At 45.3% G+C, this 18,711-nt stretch overlaps 1 protein-coding gene and 1 long non-coding RNA gene across 12 annotated transcripts in view; one reads left to right on the top strand and one right to left on the bottom strand.

The window, feature by feature from the left end:
- Positions 1-18,711, top strand: part of PTPRM (protein tyrosine phosphatase receptor type M) — a 598,091-nt gene that overhangs the window by 554,743 nt on the left and 24,637 nt on the right. For all 11 annotated transcript variants that reach the window (XM_064150185.1, XM_064150178.1, XM_064150183.1 and 8 more), the window contains 2 exons: positions 9,173-9,289; positions 17,973-18,127. In XM_064150185.1, the coding sequence (XP_064006255.1) occupies positions 9,173-9,289; positions 17,973-18,127 (272 nt within the window). The remainder of the gene's footprint in view (positions 1-9,172; positions 9,290-17,972; positions 18,128-18,711) is intronic.
- LOC135178858 (uncharacterized) overlaps positions 1-18,711 on the bottom strand; it is an 83,602-nt gene that overhangs the window by 26,020 nt on the left and 38,871 nt on the right. The window contains exon 2 of the long non-coding RNA XR_010303763.1: positions 14,633-14,834. This is a non-coding gene — a long non-coding RNA (uncharacterized LOC135178858). The remainder of the gene's footprint in view (positions 1-14,632; positions 14,835-18,711) is intronic.

The following is an 18,711-nucleotide window of genomic DNA, read 5'->3' on the forward strand; positions in this document are numbered from 1 at the left end:
AGGTTTAAGGATACAGAAATGCACTGACCCCCGTGTTGGGCTGGCTGCTGAAGTAGAGCCAAGGCATTGGATGCAAAATGCAGTTTGCAAAGAGGGCTTCAAGTCCTCCTTTGAAATGTCAGGACTAGCAAAATAGCTTCATCACTGCAGGTCTCTTCACCCCAGCAGCCTCATGAAATGAGTTTTCTCTGTGAAGGAAGGAGTATCCTGGAGGCACTGACACAGTTTTACCTTACCCAGTAGGGGAACACATAGAGCTTTCTATCCTAAACTAGCTGATCAGATTGTAGAGCCAGAAGGCAATCCTCTAAACTCGGTGGTGCTCTGTAGCTCCACTAATGTCATGGTTTTGCTCTTGGAACAGAAGCATAATTCAGAGCACAGGCTGTTCTGCTCAGAGCAGGCACATCAGGTCCCCAGAGCACAGGATCTGAGCTATATGCCCATAATTTCACAGTTGTGTAAGGGATTAAGACAGGCTTTGAGGAGCTCCAGCTAATCCTGTAACCATCCTTCATCTTGGCACCGAAACACCTTTCTCATGTGTTCTGTGCTCAGCCTTTTCTATTTCCTGCAGGGCTATGCTCACATCTACTAATTTGCAGCCTTTTTAAACTACCAGTGGGAAACAAAACTGCCTAAGCACAAGCAGTGAAGTAGAGGCAATCCATATTCTTCTGTTACAGAATCACAGGTAGGGGTTGGAAGGAACCTCTGGAGATCATCTAATCCGACCCCCATGCTAAAGCAGGATCACCCACAGAAGTTTGCCCAGTATTGCCATGCCCAGTTGTGCTTGGAGCTCCAGAGAAGGAGACTCCGTGGCCTCTCTGGGCAGCCTGCTCCAGAACCCTCAAACTGAACATGTTTTTCCTCCTGTTCAGGTGGAACTTCCTGAGTTCCAGCTTGTGCCTCTTCTCCTGATGGTATTGGCAATGGAGGCAGGAACACTACAACAGCTTTACCTTGGATTAGTTGAAAGCAATTTTTCTAGACTAGTTTTTTGTCACAGCTAAAGGAAGGCCACACCATGGATTTGGCCAGTCAGTTCCATCTAACCTAACTACCAGTACACCTTAAGCGTAAAGAACTGCATCAGTCTGCTCAGAGAAGTGGTGAAGTCTCCATCCTTGGAAGGATTTCAAGGACATGTAGACATGGTGCTGGTTTAGTGGTGAATTTGGCAGAGTTGGATTAACAGTTGAACTCAAAGATCTTAAAGATATCTTCCAACCAAAACAGCTCTATGATTCTAAGATCAGCGGGGCCACAGACGTTCCCTCTACTGGAAAGCACTGGTGTGTGGCTACTAATGGACATTTCCAGAAAGCTATTTCTTCTGGACAAAAGTCAAATGAGAGTGCATCCAGAACAAGCAACACAGTCTCAGGTTGTGCCAGAGGAGGTTGGACTGCATGATCTTGGAGGTCTCTTCCAACCTGGTTGATTCTATGATTCTATTCTATAGGCTGGATGTTAGGAGGAAGTTGTTGCCAGAGAGAGTGATTGGCATTGGAATGGGCTGGCCAGAAAGGTGGTGGAGTCACCATCCCTGAAGGTGTTCAAGAAAAGACTGAATGAGGCATTTAGTTCCATGGTCTAGTTGATTGGCTGGGTGCTAGGTTGGCCTGGATGATCTTGGAGGCCTCTTCCAACCTGTTTGATTCTATGATTCTAAGGTTGTGCTGCTAGGGCAAGGTAGGGAGGCAGAGAGTGGAGAATTATATCAGCTCTGAGGCATCACTGGAACAAGTTTGAGCTAGTAAAACTCACGGAGACATCTCTCCCCCTCTGAGAGCTGTGAACAGCAACTCCTGACTGCCTTTATACAGGTTCATTTATCTGATGGTGCCAAAGAGCATCTTAAATGTTATATATCTCCATGCTCCTCCAAAGCTCTTCTAGAGAACAGTAAAATAAAGTATAAATCAATTAAGCGCCTTGCTCAAAAGCAAACGAAGAAAACGAAGGAAAGAAAGATCAGGTTTTATCTTCTGTCCAAGGTTGCTTTATACCTTTTAAAACATTCTTAAATCACAATATGTTGGGGCTTTTTGTTTGAAAAGTATTTAAATACAAACACTTCCAACGATTGGATGTCCTTTTACTTCAATTCAAACCAAATGGAAGTTCTGTGATGTTATCCAAGCTACGCCTGTAAAATCCATTAAGCACTTTCCTTTTTTTTTATCCACCAGTGAGCTTGGTTGGCTGTTTCGTTTTATATCCTAAAGGTTCCACTTCAGAATTTATGTCTGGCCTATCTTCATCACTTGGTTGAGGATTAATTTTAAATTAGAATGTATAATACTGCTCTTCACTAACGACAGTCTGAGCAGCACGCAGCAGCTTATATCACCTCCTCGCTAAGAATATTTCAGAATCAGAGGAAATTGGGAACTTGGAATAATCACTGTTATGAAACTCTTCTCTACGAGCTACAAAGTGTATTTCACAGCCAGCTCACATATTAATTCTGTAATGTTCCTCCCATTCTAAACCTCTAAGTAAATGAATTACTGTCCTATGACGACAGGCCGAAAGAGTTGGGGCTGTTCAGTCTGGAGAAGAGGAGGATCTCAGGTGAACTTATTGTGGTCTTTCAGTATCTGAAGGGGGCCTACAAAAAAGCTGTGGAAGGACTTTTCAGGGTCTGAGGGAGTGGCAGGACTAGGAGGAATGGAGCAAAGCTGGAAATGGGTAGGCTCAGGCTGGACGTGAGGAGGAAGTTGTTGAGCCTGCAGTGGGTTGCCCAGGGAGGTGGTTGAGGCCCCATCCCTGGAGGTGTTTAAGGCCAGGCTGGATGAGGCTGTGGCCAGCTTGCTCTAGGGTAGGGTGTCCCTGGGCATGGCAGAGGGGTTGGAACTAGATGATCCTTGTGGTCCCTTCCAACCCTGATTCTGTGTCCTGGCTTTCATGCTGCCTTCAGCTAGCTGTGCGGCGTTGCCAAATGGCTAACTACACACCTTCGGCATCGGCGGTTTGTGTCCTTTAGCCATTTGCTGCCTGCATTTTTAACTCTGAGTCAGCCATATTTAGACTCTTCCACTGGGAGGTGGAAGTAGATGATCATCACCTCCACATTCTGAGGATCATTAGCAAAACCAACATGTTTGGAACAGTTGGGCAGTGTACCTCGGGAGGAGTAGATTAAACCGGAGCAGTTCCGTTTTGTCTCTGGCATTCACTCTTTTATCTCATCTTGTGATGAACAGCTGTATTTTCTGGCATGTTGTGAGGCTGTAAACGTGGGGTGTGTTTGAACAAACTCTCCATTAGAGTTCTGCTCAGATGAGATTTCAGAATTATGTCTTCTCCTTTGTGGATGATATTTACTGTTACGGTAGCAACTGCATGGGGAGAAGGGAGGGGGGGAAAGGAAAGAAAGACCTAATTCATTTAATATTCAGTTCTGGATTCGTGTATCAATTATTTAGCTAAACCTTCTGTTACTAATTTTTCTTTGTAAAACATGTACCAAATGTTTATAAAAGGGAGGGAAGAGATTCATCGAGTTACAGTAGCTAAAGCTGTGCTAAAAATGAACAAGCATATGTTACCAACAGAGTTTCTCATACTTGATGAGCAAAGCCATGCTCTGTTTTGTTGCAATTGTCTTTCCTTGTACAAACAAAGGCCCTGATCCAAAAAAGCATTTGTAAATGTGATTTTGGTTTACACTCTTTCATCTTCTTCTGTCTGTAAGACTATAATGCATTTATCTGAGAGGTTCTGGAGGTGTTCAAGAAAAGATGAGGCACTTAATGCCATGGTTTAGTTGACTGGATGGGGCTGGGTGCTAGGTTGGACTGGATGAGCTTGGAGGTCTCTTCCAACCTGGTTGGTTCTATGATTCTGGATGAGATGGGAGACTGCTCCTTAAGCATTTGCTTTACTTTTGGCTCATCAGGAGTGCATAGAGTTGCCAAGTCTAGAGCTCAGCACAGATTCAAGGTCAGTGATGTGGTTGAAAGAAGCCCTCAAAGGGCATTTTGTCCAACTCTCCTCATTGAGCAGGAGCACTTCTAAATAGATGAGGCTGCCTAGGATCACAGAATCACAGAATGTTAGAGCTAGGAAGGGACCTTCAGAGATCATCGAGTCTAATCCCACTGCCAAAGCAGGATCCCTTAGGGTAGTCTGCACAGGAATGCATCCAGGCACGCATTGAAAGGCTCCAGAGAAGGAGACTCCACAGCCTCTCTGGGCAGCCTTTTCCAGTGCTCCATCACCCTCACTGTAAGGAAGTTTCTCCTCATCACATCCCTGGGCAACCTGTTTCAGTATTTTAATACTCATTGTAAAGAACTCCCTCCTTATGTCCATGCACATGCAGCAACACTGCAGAACAAGAGCCAAAAGTAGGAAAAAAGCTTGAATTAAAAAAAAGTTGAAGAGTTTTTTGCCTCCTCCCAGCGAGTGAATCATTTAGTGCCACTCTGTGGCTCTGACTGTGGCTTTGGCACCATAACAGCCCCTGTTCCACTTGGGAAAGTTTTCAGGAAATGGTGTTGTCATGGATCCTTCTGCTCAGCTCCAATCTGCTCCATGTCCAACCCCCCCTCCCCCTGTGCAGCAGAGTAAGAAATCCCCAGCTGGCCAAGCTTCATGAGGCACCAAAGGCTCTAACTGCTGTGCGACATCCCCCAAAGCTTCCCTAATTATTCTACTGCATCATCTTAAATAAGGTTTAAAAGAGAGGGGGGAAAAAGGGAGGAAAGAAATCCTACAGTTGAGACATAAGAAGATGAGAACTGTACCCTTCTAAATTGGTCTTTCTAAATGTCTCTTGTTCTTAGTCATAATCCAGACTGTCTAGACCTACCAAGTTAGCAACAGGCGTGCTTTCCTTCAAAGCTGAGCAATTTAATTCAGCCAGGCTTGGGTGTTTTTTACCCTGATTGTTTATTTTACTAAACTAGAGCTGTTTGGAGGATGGCAGGCACCCATCAAAAAGAAATGAGGCTAAAGTTAGCAACAAAGTGGAGTGCTGCTTCAAAGTGCTGTGACTATGGCTGAGGGAACTGGGGCTGTTTATTCTGGAGAAAGAAGAGGCTGAGGGGAGACCTTCCCCCTCTCTACAGCTGCCTCTGGGGGTTGGTGTCTTCCCCCAAGTAACAAGCAGTAAGACAAGAGGAAATGGCCTCAAGTTGCATCTCGAGGAAGGTTTAGGTTTGGCATGACCTCAGGTTTCACGAGGAGAAGTTTAGGTTGGATGTGAGGAACAGTCTCTCCCCCAGAACGGTCACTAAGTCCTAGAACAGGCTGCCCAGGGAAGTGGTGGAACCTCTCACTCACAAAGGAACTTAAAAGATATATGGATGTGATGCTGAGGGGCATGGTTTAGTGATGAAATTGGCAGTGCTGGGTTAATGGCTGAATTTGGTCTTAAAGGTGTCTTCCAACCAAAGCAAGTCTATGATTAGCATCACCACTGCAGCTGCTCCCTTCCTATGTACCCTGGCTGTCTTCATGTGGTTTAGGTTCTAAATATGGCAAAGAGAAGTGAACAGGGCAGGAAAAGCAAACTGTATCCTGAGATGGGGTTGTTAGTGAGCTGCTTCCATCTGGAGGCAGCATGAACTGCCTGATTCTGCATGGAGAGTCAAAAAATGATCTTAGCCATGGGTAGGAAAACTCTTCTTCAGAGAGTCCCCATCAATGTCTAGAGCAACCTGGCCAGCAGGTCAAGAGAGAAGATTTTGCCTCTCCACGCTATTTATGGTGACACCCCACTTGGAGTGTTGGGTCCAGCTCTAGAATCCTCAGCACAGGAGATACATTGACCTGTTGGAGAAGGTCCAAAAAAGCCACAACAATGATGGAAGGGCTGGAAGCCCTCTGCTGTGAGGACAGATTGAGAGACCTGGAGTTGTTTAGCCTGGAGAAGAATCCAGAGGGACCTTCTTGTTGTCCTTACAGCACTTAAAGGAGCCTATAAGAAGTACTGGGACAGTCTTTTAAGCAGGGCCTGTTTCTTCAGGAGAATGGCTTGTGATTTTAAACTAAAAGAGGGTACATTTAGACAGATAAAAAGGGGAATTTTCTGCCATTGAGGGTTGTGAAAAACTAGTCCAAGTTTCTCAGAGTGGTAGTAGAAGTTCCATCCCTGCAATCACTCCAAGCCAGGTTGTCTGGGGCTCTAACCAACCTCACCTAGTTGCAGATGTCTCCATTGACTACAGAGCTACAGCGGGGGTGGACTAGAGGACCTTTAAAGGTCCCTTGCGACCCAAACCATTCTGTAATTCACAAAGGGTCCTTTTGCTGGCCTAAGGGACATGAACAGTGTGAATTTTCTGGTTTATTTGAAGAGAGACAAAACAATAAAGCATTCCTTGTTTCTCACTTAGCCTCTATCAGAGTATTTTTGGAATTACAACCAAACAAGATAAGATCTGAATAAATACCAAGCAGATGCAAGAGCAGAGAGCAGCAACCGCAAACCACTTGCAGCAATGTTTAATGCTTTTGAAATGGCTGTTCACTGCTTACAGCTGATGGATATGCTGTAGAGATGAAGATGGATTTGCCAGAGATCCTGGGGTTAGGGCACCCTGGGGTTGGTCTTTGGCTGGTGGAAACATTATTGTCCACACTGACACCTTCTCGCCTTGCTGGCTGGTGAGCACAGTGGGGTCTTGGTAGCCTTGCACCTGCTATAGGATTGTTGAGCACTGCTGGGATTGTTTGTTGTCACAGGATCACAGGATGTTAGGGGTTGGAAGGAACCTCTGGAGATCTTCAAGTCCAACCTCCCTGCCAGAGCAGGACCACAGCAGGTCGCACAGGAACACATCCAGATGGGTCTTAGAAGTCTCCAGAAAAGGCGACTCCACAACCTCTTTGGGGAGCCTGATCCAGTGCTCCATGACCCTTATAGTAAAGAAGTTCTTCCTCATGTTGAGGTGAAACTTTCTGTGCTGTAGTTTACATCCTTTGCCACTTGTCCTATCACAGGGCATGAGTGCACAGAGGCTGTCCCTGTCCCTTTCTCACCTTCAGCTCTCAGATATTTATATGTATTTATTAGATCCCCTCTCAGTCTTCTCTTGAGCTTAAACAGCCCCAGGTCCCTTAGCCTTTCCTCATAAGGCAGTGCTTCAGTCCTTTAATCATCCTTGTAGCTTTCTGTTGGACTCTCAAGTAGATTCCTGTCCCTCTTCAACTGGAGAGCCCAGAACTGCTCCAAATCCCAACTCCAAGGCTCTTGCTATGGAAGGGAACTGTTAAACACAGTGTTTAGCAGTTAACCCCAAACCATGCTTAAAACCAGAAGAAATGTGAAGACCATACAGAACTTTTCTTAGCCAATGCTAATGTTGTTACTAGGTCTGAAGACAAGCATAGCAAAATAAAGAAAAAACTTCTTATAGCTACCTGAGCTCCAGTTCTGCTCCAGGAGCTTTCCACCAGCTGGGGAAGCAGAAATAAGCTCTTAGGAAGCTTGTGTGATTTTGTGGCTGGGAGCCAGGGCTTAGGACCAAGCTACTCTTTTTTTCTCTGAAGAGGATCCTGATGTGAGGCTGTTTTCTTTGCAGTCCTTTAACTCAGTTCTATTCAGATTTAATTTTTTTTTCCTGCTAAAGAGTCATAAAAATGTCCAGGACTACCAACCTTGCCTGGACAAGCTTTGTTTTATCAGACTTTGTTAGTGCTTTCATGTGGCAACACCTTTCCTTCTGTCCAGCGACGATCAGGTACATCACTTGGAACAAACTCTGGACAATCCTTTACATAGTAAATCTGGAGTGTGTGTAAAGAAATGATCTGAATCATGCATTGCAGTTTTCAAGGTGTGCTTATATAGATGTTCATCAGTTTTACCTTTTGCTGAAGACCAGACAGGATGGCAGTTCAAATGTTTTGGCATGATAATGCCCTCGAGAAACGCTCCCCCAGCTGTGGAATTTAACTATTTTTTTCCCCTATCAGTTTCCTGTTGAATATTTGAAGTATTTGGTTGGTTTGAGGGTTAGTGGTTGGGTTTTTTTTGCTCTACTCATTTAAGTGTATGTTTAAGTAAATCAGTAGATTTGCACAGGATCATTTTGGCTGGAAGAGATGAGTGAGTCCAACCGTTAACCCAGAACTGCTGAGTCCACTGCTAAACCATGTCCCTCAGCACCACATTTATACATGTATTAAAAGATCTATTTTAAGTTTTCCCTTCAGTGAAAGGAAGAGACAAACCATTCCAAGCAGCAGATGTGTAACAGATGTTCCTCCTAGCACGTACTGCACTCCTGGACGATGGCCAGGTGCAGCGGTGAAAGTGGAGCTATTACCATGATAGAGCAGAACAAAAGAGGGATGTAAGTTACGTGCTGGCTTCCCTGCCCACCACCTTGTCCTCACAAATGGGAAGGAGGCGAAAGCTTTTCAGTCTCTCATCTATTTTCAGCAGCATGTACAGTCCCCACAAACAGCTACTTTGCATATCTTCACTATAGAATCATAGAAACAAGCAGGTTGGAAGAGACCTACAAGATCTTCCACTCCAACCTAGCACCCAGCCCTAGCCAGTCAACCAGACCATGGCACTAAGTGCCTCATCCAGGCTTTGCTTGAACACCTCCAGGGACAGCAACTCCACCACCTCCCTGGGCAGCCCATTCCAATGCCAATCACTCTCTCTGCCAACAACTTCCTCCTAACATCCAGCCTAGACCTCCCCCAGCACAACTTGAGACTGTGTCCCCTTGTTCTGTTGCTGGTTGCCTGGCAGAAGAGACCAACTCCCACCTGGCTACAACCTCCCTTCAGGTAGTTGTAGACAGCAATGAGGTCAGCCCTGAGCCTCCTCTTCTCCAGGCTGCACACCCCAGCTCCCTCAGCCTCTCCTCAAAGCGTTTGTGTTCCAGGCCTTTCACCATCTTTGTCACCCTTCTCTGGATGCTTTCCAGTGCCTCAACATCTCCTTTGTGGTCCCCACACACTTGCTGGAATCTCACCTGAACCACAACAGGACTCTCACCTGAAACTCTGAAAGCTGACTTAAACAAGGAAGAGATGATGTCCCTTAGAACTTGGATCACCTGCACCAGCTGCAAACAGAGCTGTCTGCAGACCACTGGGGTTTAAAGCATCATTGCCCAGAAGGCAGAATGGATTCGGTGTGAATCCTCTGAAAGAAATGCACCTTAATTTCTTTTGTGTTTTGTTTTGAAAGGTGAAGTGCTGCAAATACTGGCCCGATGACACAGAGATATACAAAGACATTAAAGTTACCCTCATAGAAACGGAGCTCCTAGCTGAATACGTGATCCGGACATTTGCAGTCGAAAAGGTAAGTGCCCAGATCTGCTTCTTTCTTCCTTGAACGCGGTGGGATTGCCTCAGGAACTTCGAGACAACACGGGAAAGTGCAGCCTTTCGTCTGGCATCCCGGGTTGGTACCTGGCTTTTGGGTAAACGACTGCCGCCCTCTTATGGCAGATCCTGGTTTTCCTGCGATCCGCCGCTTTTCTGAGCTCTCCATCACTGTCGGCTCCTGCCTGAGTTTAAAAAAGTGATGTTCCTTGGCTAGGAGAAATCGAAGCCTCCCTCCCAGCAATCAATTGCAAAGCACATTCGTGCTGTTTTCCCATCTCCTTCTCCCCACAGTCATTTTCTCTCTTTACCAGGGGCACCATTACTTAGAAGCTCGTGGTGGAAAATGCTGTTATGTGTTGGGCTGGTGCGGCCCTGGTCTGCAGAGACCAACCTGAAACAAACTTTGTTTTCTTCTCAAGGCAATTTCATTTTGTATGTGGAATCTGTCTTCATATGGAGAGCTTCTTTAATATGGGGGTGGTGGAACACTAGAGCAAGTTGCCCAGGAAGGCAGTGGGCATCCCATCCCTGCAGACATTCAGAGTCAAACTTGGTGGGGCTCTGAGCAACCTGATCTAGTTGGGAATGTCCTGCTCACTGCAGGGGAGTTGGACTAGAAGGCCTTTAAATGCCAACCCAATGCATTCCATCATTCTACACATCAGCAAGAGTTAGGCTGAGAGTTGGGCAGGGAGGAATTTAAGGAAATTCAACAAGGGCAACTGTCTATAGAGGCTTGCACCTGGGAAAGAATAACCCCAGGTGTCAGTATAGGTTCAGGGCTGACCTGCTGGAAGGCAGTGAAGACCTAGGAGTCCTAGTGGATGAGTTGTTGACCATGAGCCAGCAGTGTGCTCTTGTGTCCAGGAAAGCCAATGCCACTCTGGTGTGTATTAGAAGGGCTGTGGCTAGTAGGTCGAGAGAGGTTCTTCTGCTCTTCTACTTTGCCTTGGTGAAGCTGCATCTGGAGTACTGTGTCCAGTTCTTGGTCCCCCAGTTCAAGAAGGACAGTGAACTCTTGGAAACAGTCCAGCACAGAGCCACAAAGAGGATTAAGGGAACGGAGCACCTCTGTTATGTGGAAAGACTGAGGGAGCTGGGGCTCTTTAGCTTGGAGAAAAGGAGACTGAGAGGTGACCTCATCAATGTTTATAAAGATGTGCAGGGTGAGTGCCAGGAGGCTGGAGCCAGGCTCTGCTGGGTGATGCCCAACAACAGGATAAGCAGCAGTGGGTGGAAGCTGAGGCATAGGAACTTTCATGGAAACATGAGGATGATTTTTTTTCCCTGTGAGAGTGACAGAGCACTGGAACAGGCTGCCATGGGGAGTTGTGGAGTCTCCCTCTCTGGAGATACTCAAGTCTCACCTGGATGCATTCCTGTATGATCTGGTATAGGTGATCCTGCTGTGGTAGGGGGGTTGGCCTGGATGAGCTTTTGAGGTCACTCCAGCCCCTGACATTCTGTGACCCTGTGATTCCCATCGACATGTTGTATTGCTGTTCATCGGAATAGTGCCATAGGTTGGTTTGATGCTCAGTAGCTCTGCCAAAGAGCTTGTTATATGTGCACAACATAAAGTTAACAAGGCACTGCAAGTGAGAAGAAGCAGGATCAGTCAGTGGTAAAAAGTGTCAGGCATTTTGTGTCAGTTCAGGGGATTTAGTCACATTTAATTAAAGGATGGAAGTGTTTTAATTGTGTGTACCAACACTCACTTGAGACGCAGAACAACAAGGAAAGGGAAGATTTGATACTTCTAATGGTACACTGAAGTAATGTTCTCCTGGTATCACCATGAGATTTTCATTTAATTAGCTTAGAAAACTTTGAGTTAGTTGCAGCTCCTGTGAGAAGGTTCTCTCTTGTGAGAAGAATGTTTGTGCTCTGCACCTATCTGAAAGGAAGCTGTGACAAGGTGGAGGTCAGTGTCTTCTCCCTAGTAACAAGCAACATGATGAGAGGAAGTAGCCTCAAGCAGCACCACAGAAGGTTTAGTTTGGATAGTAAAAGAAGATTCTCCAGTTAAAGAGATCTCAAGCACTGGAATAGACATCCCAGTGTGGTGGTTGAATCCCCATGCCTGGTGGTGTTCAAAGGTGGTAGAAATGTGGTGCTGAGGGACATGGTTTAGTACCAACCAGACTTAGTAGAGGTAGACAATGGTTTGGACTCAATGATGTTAACAAAACAGTTCTACAGTTCTAAGAGAAATCCCTCTGTTGTGTTGTCCATTAAACTTAAGGATTGATTTTTTGCTTCTCCTGTGCCCATTAATCCCTACACAGGTTGCTGAAGCCTTGGAGCTCTACCAGCAAGAATTTAATACCTAAAATATAGATAAGAATGTGAAAGCTGAGACTAGTTTGACACCAGCCTGGGTAGAGTGACATAATAGTTGGACCTGATGATCCGAAAGACCTTTTCCAACCAAAACAATTCTCTGATGAACGATTTTTGCTTCTCCTGTGCCCTTTAATCCCTACACAGGTTGCTGAAGCCTTGGAGCTCTAACAGCAAGAATTTAATACCTAAAATATAGATAAGAATGTGAAAGCTGAGACTAGTTTGACACCAGCCTTGGTAGAGTGAAATAATAGTTGGACCTGATGATCTTCACAGGATGTTAGGGGTTGGAAGGGACCCAAGGACATCATTGAGTCCAACCCCCCTGCCAGAGCAGGACAATACTATCTAACACACATCACAGAGGAAGACATCCAGACAGGCCTTGAAAGTCTCCAGAGAAGGAGACCTCACAACCTCTCTGGGAAGCCTATTCCTTCTGACCTTTACAGTAAAGAAGTTCCCCCTTGTGTTGAGGTGGAACATGAAGAACATGAAAACTGAGACTAGTTTAACACCAGCCTTGGTAGAGTGAAATAACAGTTGGAGCTGATGATCTTAAAGGTCTTTTCCAACCAAAATGATGCTATGATTGTATGATCCTTAGCATCAAAGCATCCTGCAGCCAGGTAGATGATGACCAAAGTTGAAAGGTCATGGTAGATGACTGCCAGAAAGGCCACTTGACATCCACACTAACAAACAAATTGGAGTTTTCAACTGTTTCACTTATTTACTGCTCTAGTTGAAGCTGCCCCTGCTTACTGCAGGAAAGGCTGGACCAGATGATCTTTTAAAGGTCCACTCTAACCCAATGCATCCTATGATGCTCTGATTCTAGTGCTTAAATATGCATCAACACAGCAACCTGAGGGTAATGACGATGGATTTACGTGGTTTGGATGAACTGAAATATCCTATCATGCTTACCACTCTACATATTCTACATCAGCTGCATCCAAGCCTGTTGTTTCCTTGCACTTAGATATTTTTAATAAACAGATGAGAGAAGGTGGCTACACTTTGAAGTAGATAAAGCATTGGTTGGTCTCCATTCTGCAGATTTTAAGCCCATGCTTTGATGTTAGCTTTTCACTTCTTAACTGGGACTGGGAAGGAAAAGGAGTTGGGGGGAAAAAAAAAAGAGAGAGAGGATTTTACAGCTGAACATAACCAAACTGTCTTGAATAAGTGCATTAGAGCAGACAGAGATAAAAGGCACTAAACATTTTCTTTCTTACAGAAGAAAAATAAAAATCTCCATCTGAAAAGATTTCATTTAGACACTGCTTTTTAATAGATGGTAGTTTTTCAGTAAGCCTCTAAAAGCAGTGTCAATGTAACTTGAGTAAAATGCAAGGGGGGGGGGATTTTGTTTACCCCATTTCCCATCGTTTTTTAACTCTTGTGATGGTGTTGCAAGGTCAAGTCTGTATATCTCTGCCACTCTCTACATTTCTGATCCTCTGGGACTGATGCTTGTCAGGCTCTCTAAGGCAAGCTGTGTCATAAGACACAGAACCACAGAATTAATCAGGTTGGAAAAGACCTTCAAGATCATTGAGTCCATCCCAATGCCAATCACTCTTTCTGTGAAGAACTTCTTCCTAACATCCATCCTAAACCTCCTCTGGCACAGCTTGAAACTGTTTCCTGTTGTTCTGTCACTGAGTGCCTGGGAGAAGAGACCAACCCCAGCTGGCTACAATCTCCTTTCAGGTAGTTGTAGAGAGCAATGTGGTCTCCTTTGAGCCTCCTCATCTCCAGGCTGAGAACACAATCCATCTTAACCACATCTGAAGGTATTACCAAGAGAAGGATAGTGTTGGAACCTCAGTGATTTGAGGTGAGTGCTTTTAAGAACCACAAAGTTGAGGGCCTCCAGAGGCTAAACAGGTCCAGGAGGTGGACTGGAAAGTGTAGTTTGTTTCTCATTTCATTCTCATAAGCCCTGCATCCCTATAAAACTGGATGCAGTGTCAGTTTTTGCCCCTTTCCCTCTCTCTCTCCTTCCCAATGCTGCTCCCTTATCTTTGCAATGCAGGGAAGTGAGGCTTGGAGCAGCCTTGGCTGGGGCCCAGAGCTGGTGAGCTGAATTTTAGCTGCATCACTCAGGTTCAATATGGAAGGGGTATAGAGGGATGGTATGGGAGGGACATTTGAAGCCTGGGGTTTGGGCCTGATTTGGAGAAAGGAGGTGAGAAACTTTGGCCTAAGGAGTTTTTTGGATAATGGTGGCTAAATTATGCAATGGATCTGGTGTACTTTATATGCTTTGTAGTGTTTCACATAGTTATGAGTAGCATTTCCATTTAAACTTTCCAATTCTACCCAATCCAGAGTGGAGCATTTTTCCTTTACCTCCTTTGAGAAGGATTAAAGAGCCTGACTTGCTCCTTAAACCTAGACACTCAGTTCCAAGGGACTCCAGGGCAGCCAGCAACAGAACAAGGGGACACAGGCTCAAGTTGTGCTGGGGGAAGTATAGGCTGGATGTTAGGAGGAAGCTGTTGTCAAAGCGAGTGATTTGCATTGGAATGGGCTGCCCAGGGAGGTGGTGGAGTCACCGTCCCTGGAGGTGGTCAAGAGAAGACAGGATGAGGCACTCAGTGCCATGGTCTAGTTGACTGGCTAGGGCTGGGTGCTAGGTTGGACTGGATGATCTTGGAAGTCTCTTCCAAGCTGGTTGATTCTATGATTCTGTGATTCTATGATCACAGAGGGCCTTTCCAATAATTCTGTGATTCAACCATCAGAAGTCCCTTTTGATAATCTATCCTGTTTGTGTATGAACATCTCACACTAGCTCCTGAAATACAACTTAGAATTGATTTGTTTGGAGTTAAATTGATTGGTGTTTTTTTGTGGGGTTTGGTTAGTTGATTGGTTTGTTTGGGGTTTTTTACTGGCTATTTGCTAATGGTTGAGAAGTAGGAGGATAACACTAAGAAAACTGACCCCAAAATCCTACCCTGATCCTGAAGACCACCTCCTAGATGTGCTTTCCATTGTGTGCAGCAGCAGTTCCTCTGGAGCAGAGCTCATTTACAGCACAACAGCCAAGTCAGATGAATTACTCAGACAGTGACACCCAGCAGCACCTCAAGCATTTGTTGCATTTTTTAACATCCCAGGGTTTGGTAGCAGTGAACTCCATTTTCTGTTTGTTTCATCTGAAAAAAAAAAAGAGAAACAAAAATAAACAACAACAGCAACAGAAAAAAAAGGTAAAAATACAGTCTTTCTGAGTGGAGCAAATGCTTTTATGATTCGTGCAGTTGGGTTGCTATTTTGGGTTTAGAAACCAGCAGGGAAGCTACAGACATGAAAATCATTCTTTTGTAGATGTAATAAGCAAAGCCATTACAAAAGTACCCTGGATGCAAACCCTTTTCTTAGGAGCTGAGTGGTACCAGCAAGAGACAAAAATGCAGGCAGTGTGACAAAGATCATTTTGTAGAACTACAGAAGCAGAGAATGGTTTCAGTTGGACAAGACCTCTGAAGATCACCAAGTCCAACCATCAGCCTAAGGCCATCATGGCAATTAAACCACATCTTAAAGTGCCATGCCTATGCATTTCTTGAACATCTCCAAGGACAGCAACTCCACCACCTCTCTGGGCAGCCTGTTCCAATGCCTGGCCACTCTTTCAGCAAAGACATTTTTCCTTCCCTGGCACAATTTGAGGCCATTTCTTCTATCACTTGTTACTAAAGAGAAGAGACCAACTCCCACCTCACTAAAACCTCCTTTCAGGGAGTTGTAGAGAGCAGTGAGGTCTCCCCTCAGCTTCCTCTTCTCCAGACAAAACTACCTCAGGTTGTCCCTCAGCCACCCCTCATAAGACTTCTTCTCTAAGCCTTTCACCAGCTCTGTTGCCCTTCTCTGGACACACTCTAGTGTCCTATCCCTGATGCCCAAGATACACAGGACATATCCTGATGTGCCCAGCATTATTTTTGAGGGGCATTTTACTTTCTTTTAAATGACTTCAGAATCAAGGTATGAAGAATGTCTGTGAGGCACTCATTTCAGCCCTCAGTTTGCATGGTCATGGTCTTGGTTTGTTGACTGTGATCTTTGTTTCTTGAGAGATTGTGGACAGTTGTTGTGAGCAATGTGGAAGGGTCTGGGACGTGGATTACCTCACTTACACACAGCTACTTAGGGAGCTGGAGGCTTTGCTTGTAGTAGCAGAAAGATCTGTTAACTACCACACTCTAAAATCCCCAAAGTACAGAGAGCAAATTGTGTTTGATTATGTTAGCTTTATGGAGAAAGAGGACCCAGGAGTCCTGGTGGACAGCAAGTTTACTATGAGCCAGCAACATGACCCTGTGGCCAAGAAGGCCAATGGTCTCCTGGGGTACATTTAAGAAGTGTGTGGCCAGCAGGTCAAAAGAGTTTCTTCTCCCCATCTGCTCTGCCCTAGTGAGGCTGCATCTGAAGTACTAAGTCAAATTCCAGGCTCCTCAGTTTGAGAGGCAGGAAACTACCATAGACAGTTCAGCAGAAGCTATGAAAACGTTGAGAGGATTGGAGCACATCTGTGAGGAAGAAAGGCTGAGCCACCACAGGCAGACCAAGGGGAGATCCTCTCCATGCTGATCTGAAGGGCATGGAGCAAGAGGATGGGGCCAGACTCTTTTCATTGGTGCCAAAGAATAGGACAAGGGTCAATGGGCACAAACTGAACTCAGGAGGTTCCATCTGAACTTAAGGAAAAGCTTCTTTCCTTTGAGACTGATTGAGTACTGGAGCAGGTTGCCCAGAGACGTTGTGGAGTCTCCTTCTCTGGAGATATACCAAACCCACCTGGACATTGTGATCCTGGGCAACCTGCTATGTATGACCCTATTAAAGCATGTTCTCATGAGGTCCCTTCAACCTCCACTATGGGTGATCCTACCAAAGCAGGGTGCCATGAAGTCCCTTCCAACCTCCACTATGCTGTGATGCTGTGTTTGCTAGCTCATCTTAAAATGCAAATTAGCTTGTCTATTCCTGCTTTTCAGTGTTCTATGAATTTTAGGATATAAGGTCATTTCTGTTGCAAGGTGTGGTCTCCCTCTCCCATACCAATGCCACATATGGCCTCCATCTTCTCCCTCACCTCCCTATCTGTATCATGGTTTCCAAGAGAGATGACTGTTGATATCCCTCTGTGCAAATGCCCTGGATTCAGAGACCCTCAGCTTGAGGTGCCAGAGCATCAGATACACCAAGATACCCCAAGCCCAGTCCAATCATGGAGCACTGGCACAGCCAAAATTTCTCAACCATGGAAAATCCCAGGCTCCTTTAGCTGGCAAGGCAGGAATAAATGAAGAGGTTTAGATTAGTTCATTGTGCAAAGTGAACTAGACATTTTATATGCAAACCACCTCAAGACAGGAAATACATCTTTGAGAAGAAAAACTGTAAACCACCAGTTATTAATATCACTGACATTTAGTCCAGCCTAGACATGATATGTCATAATTTTGCTGTTTGCTCATGAAATATGTATGATGGCCTCTGGTCTGTGGGTTTCTATGAGAACAAAATACTGGCAGCTCCATTTTTAGAGGGGGAAGGGGACATGCAAGCACTGGGAAAATCAAACTTAGCATGCATACCTCTAATATCCAGTCTGCTCCAGAAAGTCACATGGGAAATTACTTAACACAATCTGCTCCTCATCCATACTTGTCTCACCATATCCATGCCCTTGTAGACTGCAGGAAATCACTTGAAGGGTGAGCGTGTGGAGGGGCTACAAACTCAGCCCCTATCATTAGAGGTGCAAAAAGCTCTCTTATTATTCAGCTGTTTCCTTCAGACCAATGAAGGAGACAAATGATAAGGAAAATTACGCTGAAGCTGTAGTTCACTGAAGTCAGCAACAAAATGCCTGTGGAGAGCAGTGGTGGCAGGGGAAAAAATGTCATCTGTGCGGTATGTCTGTGGCTTTGCTGCTGATCTGCTCTATGATCACGCTGCTCATCATAAAGCCACTGTGTTCAAAGCAACCTGGTGCTCAAATACAGAGAGGAGCAGCTATCTTGTTGCTAAGAGATTGGACTACATTGCAGCCAATCTAGTGCTAAATTAATCCATTTTGCTGCAAGGCTTTGAAACCAGTCGATCCATAACCTTTGAACTCGCTCTCCTGCCACGAGGACGCTCTCCAGCAGTCAGCAGAGGTTGTACCAGCAGGGGGTGGATGCTCTTCAGCCAGACTCAGGCTTTTGAAGTTCCATCCTTACGACATCTCTTGCCCAACGTCTTTCAAGTTGCAGCTTGTTGGTTTATTTCTGTTTCGACAGCGAGGTGCCCACGAGATCCGCGAAATCAGGCAGTTTCACTTCACCGGCTGGCCAGACCACGGTGTACCCTACCATGCAACAGGCCTGCTGGGATTCGTACGGCAGGTCAAATCCAAGAGCCCACCCAACGCTGGACCTCTGGTTGTTCACTGCAGGTAGGCAGAACACCTTCACCAAAAGGGTTCTCAAACACTGCAACCGGCTCCCCAGCGCGGTGGTTGAGTCCCCATGGCTGGAGGCATTTAAAAGACACACAGATGTGGTGCTGTGTGACATGGGTTAGCATCAGACTTGATAGAGTCTGGTAATGGTTGGACTCAATGATCTTAAAGGTCTTTTCCAAGGAAAATGATTCTATGGTGTTAAGAGAAATCCTTACATGGTGTTGTCCACTATACTTCAGGACCAACTTTTGCTTCTCTTGTACCACATAATCTCCCCACAGGTTGCTGAAGCCTCTGAAACTCTTCTCAAGACAACTTAAAACCTTTAATACAGATAAGAATGTGGACACTGAGTCTGAAATCCTTCACATGCCTGAAAGCAAGGCTCAGTTTCCATAATCATCCCACTGATGAACTATCTGCAATGTGGACCCTTACACTACATTTTCCAGTGCTCTGTTGAACATTAATAGGGGAACAATATTTTTATCAGGGCTTATTGTGACAGGACAATTGGTGATGGTTTCAAACTGAAAAAAGAGGTGAGATTTAGGCTAGAAAGTGAGAAACATATT

The sequence above is a fragment of the Pogoniulus pusillus genome, chromosome 10 (genome assembly GCF_015220805.1).
Source record: "Pogoniulus pusillus isolate bPogPus1 chromosome 10, bPogPus1.pri, whole genome shotgun sequence".
In the NCBI taxonomy this organism is placed as follows: domain Eukaryota; kingdom Metazoa; phylum Chordata; class Aves; order Piciformes; family Lybiidae; genus Pogoniulus; species Pogoniulus pusillus.